Source organism: Colobus angolensis, unplaced genomic scaffold (genome assembly GCF_000951035.1).
Source record: "Colobus angolensis palliatus isolate OR3802 unplaced genomic scaffold, Cang.pa_1.0 Scaffold125, whole genome shotgun sequence".
Taxonomy (NCBI): domain Eukaryota; kingdom Metazoa; phylum Chordata; class Mammalia; order Primates; family Cercopithecidae; genus Colobus; species Colobus angolensis.
The window spans coordinates 2,860,986-2,870,621 of NW_012113697.1; the positions used below are offsets into that span (position 1 = coordinate 2,860,986).

The window sequence follows — 9,636 nt, forward strand, 5'->3', positions numbered from 1 at the left end:
GGATGGTCTCGATCTCCTGACCTCGTGATCCACCCGTCTCGGCCTCCCAAAGTGCTGGGATTACAGGCTTGAGCCACCGCGCCTGGCCTTGATCTTCTATAATTCACTACAATTCCTTAAAACGTACGCACAGATGCTCTACCCCAGACAACTCAGGGAGAGCCACCCTAAACCGGTAAGAGCTTCATTGAATTTAACTTTGTTTTTTTGCAGACAAGAGTTTTGCTCTTGTTGCCCAGGCTGTCATGCAATGACACGATCTTGGCTCACTGCAACCTCCACCTCCCAGGTTCAAGCGATTTTCCTGCCTAAGCCTTCCGAGTAGCTGGGATTACAGGCATGTGCCATCATACCGGGCTAATTTTGTATTTTTAGTAGAGACGGGATTTCTGCATGTTGTTCAGGCTGGTCTCGAACTCCTGACCTCAGGTGATCCACCCGCCTCGGCCTCCCAAAATGCTGGGATTACAGGCGTGAGCCACCACGCCTGGCCTGAATTTAACATTTAATACACATTTTGAAATATATATTTTATTTTACGTACAATAATAAATTATGTAATAAATTTCCTATACTCTTAAAGTAGATGGTAGCAGTTTCAACTTTAAATAAGAATAGTATACAGAATGGACGTATCATTTACAAAATTCTTAAGCAGAAGAGCTTTATCAGATATAAGGCATCTGCTTAAGATATTGCTCAAGTTTCTGCCTCTGCCTGCAGACAGTGGGCCAGTGAACTCTGAGTACCGCAATGCACCTGCAGTGGTAACTCTCTCTTAGAGGCCATTTGGAGTGCAGCCAGGAGGCAGTGGAATCAGAACAGATCTGGCAGAGAGGATGGAGGAGGAATGGAGGGGCACACTTTGGATGTAGAAAAACCAGGAATGCTGTATCACCCAGCCAGGACCAGAATTTACCCTCAAGAGCATCCCTTCAGCTTACAGAGATTTCACAAAGGAACTGAGTTAATAAGATTTAAAAACAAATTTCAATGCACTCTCTAGTTTTCTCTGTCTCTGACTCTCAGATTCTAAGTATGTTCCTTTTTAGAGATTAAAGAAATTTTTTCTGAGGCCAGGCACAGTAGCTCACACTTGAAATCCCAGTACTTTGGGAGGCCAAGGCAAGAGGAATGCTTGAGGTCAGGAGTTCGAGACTAGGCTGGCCAACATGGCAAAACCCCATCTCTACTAAAAATACAAAAAACAGCCAGGCATGGTGGCTCCCGCCTGTAATCCCAGCTATTTGGGAGGCTGAGGCATGAGAATTATTACTTGAAACTAGGAGGCGGGGTTGTAGTGAGCCAAGATTGCACCACTGCACTCCAGCCTGGGGGACAGAGCGAGACTCTCTTTTTTTTCTTTGTTCTTTTTTTTTTTTTTTTGAGACAGAGTCTCGCTCTGTCGCCCAGGCTGGAGTGCAATGGTGTGATCTTGGCTCACAACAACGTCCGCCTCCCAGGTTCACATGATTCCCCTGCCTCTGCCTCCTGAGTGGCTGGGATTACAAATGCACACCACCATGCCCGACTAATTTTTGTATTTTTAGTACAGACAGTTTCACCATGTTGGTCAGGCTGGTCTCAAACACCTGACTCTGTGATCCGCCTGCCTCGGCCTCCCAGTGCTGGGATTACAGGCATGAGCCACTGCGCCCAGCCGAGACTCTGTCTTAAAACAAAACAAAAAAGAAAGAAATTTTTTCCTACTCATTTGAATTTCTAAGAATTTCCATTTTTTTCTTTCTCCACCACGTGGAGAACAATAAACACCAGTATAGAACACACAAACAACTCCCACCTGCCGCATACAAATGGTCTCTGATAGGTGAAGTAACAAAGAAGAAATATTGGCCATCGTGAAGGCTTTACCATCATCCCAGGAAACAAGCCTAGGTGTCGTCTGCCAACTTTAGTTCTCCAATACCAACTCCCATTCAGGAAGAAGCGGGGTGAAAAGTAAGATTCACACACCTCTAACAGTTCTCGGATTTTCTGCCTTCCCTCCTATGCCCTTTAGGCCATGGACCTTTCAAGCACATCCTTCTGGCTGCCCAGTGGTCTGTCAGGAAAGGGGAAGGTTCTAGCTAGCTTACTTCCTATTATCTGCATTTCCGATACTCCCATTCAATGCTTTATGTTCTCATCTATCCTAAAGGAGCAGTTGCTAAATTTTATTTTACAGTAGTAATTTTTAATTTCTAACCAAAGTTTACTGAACTGACTTGCCTGACCAACACAATATCCTCCTGTAAGAGGTATTCGTGGATGCCTGCAGCTTGCTGAACACGCTCATTAGTCCACGTCCTCTGGTTGCCATGGCTGAGCTGGTGCTTACCGTGAGTCAGCTGTGCTTGTTATGAAACCTGTTTATGCCCATCTTACTTGCTTTGGGAATCATTATGTAGTTCAATATTATATAAACTAATTTAACATGAGTGTGGACAGGGTTGTTCCTATGCAAACTAAATTGAATGTACTTACAAGCCTCTTCATAACCGCATTGAAGAAGTTATGGATGTTAATAAGAAAAGATAGGAAAACGTCTTAAAAACCTAGAAGGATTTTACACTCAGCCTGTTTCAAGGTTTAGGCTGAAACTGGGAATGTTAAACTACATTAAATGTATTGTTTATGCCAGGATGCTTCTGAAGAATGCAAATGAGCCGATTTATAATCAAAGTAAAGCCACTACAAATTCTGGAATTGATCTACATGTATACATTTTGATTCCAAATAAAGTGTGTATGTATTTTTTTTAATTCCCCTCAGTGACTATTTTTTCTTTCTTTTGATGAGAACTAATTAATACTGATCACAACTGTGTCAGCTAAGAAGGCTACCCTGACCTCTGGTCTAAAGGGAGGCAAGTCAAAGAAACTCATCCCAGACAGAGCAGATACAGTTTAATTGCTACGAGTCACCTAAACTGCTGAGAGTCCAGTGCAGCCTTCCCGTAATTCTGTTTTTCTTATGTGTCACCCATGCACCCCACCACCTCCCCCAGTCCCCAGTGCTGAGAAAGAGACACCAGTTCATACCCATCCTTTTTGTAAAACTCCAGCATCATATTATCTGTGGCGACGCTGAGGGGCCGGCGGGCCTGCTCGGGCTGGCGCCGGTCAGCAGGGTCCATGTCTGGGGAGGGCATTGAGCTGTAGTTGGCATTATGGTTCACGTGTACTGGACTCCCATAATTGCCAGTAATGTTGAACTCTATCTCTGCGGGGAAGAAAGAATTGGTACACGTGAACTCTTGGTCTGCCACACCCTTCCTGGGCAGGGAAGGAATGAGTCCAGACACCCACCCCCTCATATGTCATCCCTAGAAAATTTCATCCCGGCCGGGCGCGGTGGCTCAAGCCTGTAATCCCAGCACTTTGGGAGGCCGAGACGGGCGGATCACGAGGTCAGGAGATCGAGACCATCCTGGCTAACACGGTGAAACCCCGTTTCTACTAAAAAATACAAAAAACTAGCCGGGCGAGGTCGTGGGCGCCTGTAGTCCCAGCTACTCGGGAGGCTGAGGCAGGAGAATGGCGTGAACCCGGGAGGCGGAGCTTGCAGTGAGCCGAGATCCGGCCACTGCACTCCAGCCTGGGCGACAGAGCGAGACTCTGTCTCCAAAAAAAAAAAAAAAAAATTTCATCCCATGGTTCCACATATTAATTCACCTTATTAATATAATGCATCACATTAACAGGCCAAAAAGGGGAACACGTGATCACCTATATAGGCATTTAATAAAGCAATGTCAATTTGTGATAAAAAAAAAAAACTTTGTAAAAACAGAAACAGATGGATACTTTCTGAAATACATGAAATCATCTTTCTAAAACCTCGTGCTTAGGACTGAAAGCCGACAGCTGTCCTAATCAAATCAGGAGAAATGGCAATGCCCACTATCACTACCATTACTTAACACCATTTGAGAAACGCTAGCTAATGGAATTAGTCAAGAAAATAAAATAAGAGGCAATATTAATATTTATAGATGATATTGCCTTTCTGGAAAACCATACAGAATAAATTCAAGATATTAGAAATAGAGATTTCATTAAAGTTGTTTTTAGGCTGTCAAAGAGATACACAGAAGTATTCATCCCATCCTTTCCTAGTCACTGAGAATAAATTAGCTCTGCACAATTCTGCCTGTCTGCAGTGGTAATGAATTAGCTCAGCCACAGAACCTATAGGATTACTGCCTTGACTCCTATCTCCTTTATTTCTTTATCTTGATTTCCCACACCCACCCAACTCTGTTATCAAAGCAACTTTTAGGGAGTCGGCAGTTCAGACCTTAAAACACATGAAGCAAAAGCAAGACAATCAAACTTCTTCAATGTTAGAACAGCATTAATTGATTACCTCTAATGGGCAGAGCATAGAATTACTAACATATCATCCCCATGTGCCTTAACAGCTGTTGCGACACAGCAAAAAGCATTCTCTTAATGTCTACCAAACATAAGGTACAGAACGAATTATTATTTTTTTAAGCAGATGCCGAATTTAGTGTAACAACTGCTATCTCTTCAAAGCTGTCACCACTAAGAGTCATCTACTTATGGAGTGAGGCTTCTGTGGCTCAGAACATCTCTGAAACCCCCTCTTAGGAAGGTGCCTTCAGAGCCTAACTTTGAAGCAGGAATAAAAGAAAGAATCTTATTGCCTTTGAGATTGAACCCCACCTTCACATGCTGAGGGACAACTCAAAGGGCACAACCTAGGGTAGCAAAACGGGGGTCTGTAAGGCACCCAGGTGATCTGTAAGTCCTGAACAAAAGTCCCCATCCATCTCAGGACCCCGTCTCCCTCTGCATCTACAAAGTGAAGGATTTGGAGCACAGGATCTCTCTTTCCTCCCTGCACCAGCATTCTAAGATTTGTAGATTTGAAGAAACCGTGGTATGGATATTAGACCAGTAAAATCCTTGGACCTGGTTAGTACAGGCAGTGGACATCTTCAGGCCAGAGTGTCCCTTGAAATAGAGATTACAGGCCGGGTGCAGTGGTTCACTCCTGTAATCCCAGCACTTTGGGAGGCCGAGGCAGGCGGATCACCTGAGGTCAGGAGTTCAAGACCAGCCTGAGTGACATAGAGAAACCCTGTCTCTATTAAAAATACAAAAATAATTAGTCAGGCATTGTGGCGGGCTCCTGTAGTCCCAGCTACTCAGGAGGCTGAGGCAGGAGAACAGTGTGAACCCGGGAGCTGGAGCTTGCAGTGAGCCAAGATCGCGCCACTGCACTCCAGCCTGGGTGACAGAATAAGGCTCTGTCTCAAAACAACAACAACAACAACAAAACAAAACAAAACAAAATTAGTCGGGCATGGTGGCGCATGCCTGTAATCCCAGCTACGGAGAAGGGGTGAGGCAGGAGAACTGCTTGAACCTGGGAGGTAGGGGTTGCAATGAGCCAAGATCGCACCATTGCACTCCAGCCTGGGGGACAAGAGCAGAACTCTGTCTCAAAAAAAATAGAGATCACAGAATAGGAAGCTGCCATGACTCTACCCTGATATGTGTGTGCCTTTGTGTGTGTCTGCGTGTGCGTGTGTGTGTTTATAGGGGAATCACAAAAAAAAAAAAAAAAAGTCTGTGGACAGTGGTACTTGGCTTCAAAGGCTCAGAACCTGCAGTGATATTCCTGTTGCCTGCCTCTTGCCCCTACACCTAGGTGCTGTGACCTACCCCCAGGGAAGAACCAGTCTGCATGCTGGATGATAGGTTCGATGATCCCAACAATTTGCAGCGACACTGTGGTCATCATTTCCGTAATGTTCCTGTAAACAGAGAGCAGAGGCAGAGAGGGTGGAGTGAGCAGCTGAGGCAGGATTTGAGGCCCAAGGTCCTCTGGCTGCAGAGCCCAGGAAGGGGCCCTGGACTGGAACCCTGCAGGCGGAGGTTTGAGAGCGGACTTTCTCTTGGGAGGGACACTTCACCTTTCTGAACTTCTCTTTTTCCATCTGCAGAATGGAGATAACCCCAGGGCACATGAACGAGACCTACACAGCCACTTTCAACGTGAGGTGTGATTCTCCTCCCTGCCATCCCTGTGCTTCTCATCCTCTTTCCAACTCTGCTGTCTCTGGAGACAGCTCTCTATCCCTCCGAATCCCGACGCTGGGATGTGTCTCTTATGACAGAGTGTAAGAGCTTGCGTGGCCTGTGTCACCATGTCCTACGCCCTCCTTCCCCCTCATCCCAATGCTGACTTAATTAGCTCAGAGAAGACCTTGACTCCAGACTTGGAGCTCTTGGGACCATCAACAAAAAGAAAGATCTGCAGAATTCTGTGCCTCTTCCTCAGCCTAAAAGACGAGGAGGCCAACACAGAAACAGGGTTTGGAAAATACACGAGGCTGGTGCTCAGCTGGGGCCCCAGCTGTCCTGCCCACCCTACCCAGGCCCTGCAGTCCCACCCGATCACCCACATCGCTTCTCCGCCCTGTACTCACCCTTCTGCTTGTGGCCATAGGAGGTTAGGTCCTAAAACAATTGCCATGTTACTGGGAGTCATCTTGTTTACATCTTGATATTCTGACAGCTTGGATAAAAATTTGATCAAGTATCTAAAAGAAAATTAGAAGGGCCGGGTTTAACCAAGGCTCAACACCAGCCATGTGCTCCTGGGGACTGGATAGAAGCTTCTCTCATGTCACATATCTCACTGACTAGGAGACTCATGCACCTGCAATGTAATGAACATGGCTTATCTGTCAGGAAATGGAAATTCTGCATCCTCTTTCCAAAAACAGACAGGCTCAGATCTCACTGGGTTAGGTGTCAACATGTGCTTCAACTAACACTGGCCGGAAAGTCTCCATCTTTCCTTCTGACTCAGTATATAATGACCTGAAGTGCCTCGCTTTTTACAAACCCCATTACTTCTTGCCATCTTCCCTGTGTGCAGGAGTGATCAACAGTACGTCTAAGTACCTTTGGCAGGAACATCTCTGTGCTAGGGGTGGTGTTTCCTGGAGTTACCCTCAGTTGGGTGCTCTGGAAAGATCTAATAAAGAAAAAGTCCAACACAGACTTAGCATATATCCAGCAGTTCTCTCCTAGGGATAATACCCAAAAGAAAGCTGTCTACACACAAATTTGTACATGAATGTTCACAGAATCATAATTATTAGTAATAGCCAAAAGGTGGAAATGATCCAAATGTCCATAAAGGGATGATTCGATACATTAAATGTGGTATGTCCATACAATGAAATATTATTCAACCATAAAAAGGAATGAAGTATTGGCACATCCTGCAACATGGATACACCTGAAAACAGTATGCTAAGTGAAAGAAGCCAGGCACAAAAGGCCACATATTATAGTATTTCATTTATATGAAATGCCTAGAATATGCAAATTTATGGAGCCAGAAAGTACTTTAGTGGTTGCTTAGGGGCATGGTTGGGGAAAATAAGGAGTGACTGCTAACGGGAAGGGGCTTTCTTTTTCGGGATAAGGGAAATGTTTTACAATGAGACACTAGTTAGCAAAACTGTATGAACACACTAAAAACCACTACATTGCACATGTTAAAAAGGTTCGATAGTATGAAAATGATAGCTTAATAAAGTTATTTTATCAAAACAGCCAACAAAGAAGTTATATAGAAATAAAACAAATACAATGAAGAAGCTATGTGCAAATTCAAAAAAAACAGCTTTGGCAAACCACACTCAAAATCTGCCAGGTCCCGACAAGAGGCCCCAGGTCCCCCAGAGGACATGCTTTCTCTGGCCTCTCAGTTACATCAGGCTGTGGTCCTAACCCCATTTTGCTTGGATCATAGTGAAGCGACTCATTCGGGATTTTCTGCTCACCTTCATCAGTAGAACATCCAGCAGACTCATGTCCTACCATGTAATCACTTAGCTGTCACTGTGAAAACTCCACCCATGGCCACTCTCAGCCATCCCTCACCCTCCAAGAGGCCACACAGGTCTGGACCAAGATGTGGGACTTAAGCTGAGAGCTCAGGCCAACGCATGGGCTGACCAGTGGCCTAGGGTTATGGTCAACAACGTGCCAAGAGTTGAACCATCTGATTCCTGCTTTTGGGACTTGATTTGTAATATACATACAATTCACTACTTTAGCCATTTTTAGATGTACAGTTCGGTAGCATTAAGTATATTCACAGTGTTATGAAACTATCACCACCATCTATCTCCTGAATGTTTTCATCTTCCCTAGCTAAACTCTGACCCCATTAAACAATAATCTTGGCCAGGCGCGGTGGCTCATGCCTATGATCTCAGGACTTTAGGAGGCTGAGGCGGACAGATCTCCTGAGGCCCAGAGTTTGAGAACAGCCTGGCCAACATGGTGAAACCCTGTCTCTACTAAAAAAAAAAAAAAAAAAAAAATTAGTCAGGCATGGTGGTGCACATCCATAGTCCCAGCTACTCAGGAGGCTAAGGCAGGAGAATCACTCGAACCCCGGGTGGTGGGGGTTGCTGTGAGCCGAGATTCCACCACTGGACTCCAGCCTGGGAGACAGAGTGAGACTCTGACTCAAGAAAAACAAAACAAAACAAAAACCAATAATCTCCTGTCCCTTAGACCCTGGCAACCATCCCCTAGCCCTGGCAACCACCATCCCATTTTGTTTCTCTCTGAGTTTGACCACTCCAGGTACTTCATACAAGTGGAATCATATATTGCATTTGTCCTTTTGTGTTTGGCTTTCTTCATGTAGCATAATGCCCTCAAGGTTCATCTATGTGATGACAAGAATCAGAATGGCATCCACTACATGAATATACCACATTTCGTTGATCCACTTATCTGTAGATGGACATTTGGTTTTCCACCTTTTACCTACTACAAATACTGCTGCTACGAATATGAGTGTGCAAATATTAAGTCCCTGCTTTCGATTCTTTTGGGTACATACCCAGAAGTGGAATTGCTGGATCCTACAGTAATTCTGTGTTTAATTGTTTGAGGAACTGCCATCCTATCGTTCTGGGGGTTTTTAACAGGAAAACAGAAATAACCAGGCAGATGGCAGTAGGTGCTGATGCTGAAAATCTGCCTCCTAAGAAGCTGGGAGGAAAGGCGGCAGGGCCGGGATGGGCGCTGGCAAGACAAAGCGGTAAAGAAGCAGAGTGTGAAGCAGCAGGAGGCAAGGCATGGAGAAGGATCTGCAGAGTGCCGGAAGTGGAAGCTCGAGTGGTAGCAAGAAAAGCGAGAGGCAGACGTGGAACACAGCTGGGGTTCGGGAATGGTGGAACAGTGAAGAATACGCTCCCTCACCCCTCCTTCCTGTGGACTTGCTCAAGCACACTTCTGCCTCCCCCAGCTCCCACATAGGTCAGCTTCTCCCAGGTGTCCACCAACACCTACCTGTCTTTACCATAAATCCCCAATATCTTAAGATAGCTTGCATTCACCTTTGCTCCTTTAACTGAATTAGCCAATGGTTCACTTCTTTGAGTCCATTTCCTTATCTAAAAAATGGCGCCGGGCGCGGTGGCTCAAGCCTGTAATCCCAGCACTTTGGGAGGCTGAGACGGCTGGGTCACGAGGTCAGGAGATCGAGACCATCCCGGCTAACACGGTGAAACCCCGTCTCTACTAAAAAATACAAAAAACTAGCCGGGCGAGGTGGCGGGCGCCT

The 9,636-nt window shown here is 45.5% G+C and overlaps 1 protein-coding gene across 1 annotated transcript in view; it reads right to left on the reverse strand.

The window, feature by feature from the left end:
* ARHGAP44 (Rho GTPase activating protein 44) overlaps positions 1-9,636 on the reverse strand; it is a 208,936-nt gene that overhangs the window by 34,268 nt on the left and 165,032 nt on the right. The window contains exons 14-16 of the mRNA XM_011933290.1: positions 6,464-6,577; positions 5,697-5,788; positions 3,042-3,222 (exon numbers count right to left, since the gene is read on the reverse strand). Of these exons, the coding sequence (XP_011788680.1) occupies positions 3,042-3,222; positions 5,697-5,788; positions 6,464-6,577 (387 nt within the window). The remainder of the gene's footprint in view (positions 1-3,041; positions 3,223-5,696; positions 5,789-6,463; positions 6,578-9,636) is intronic.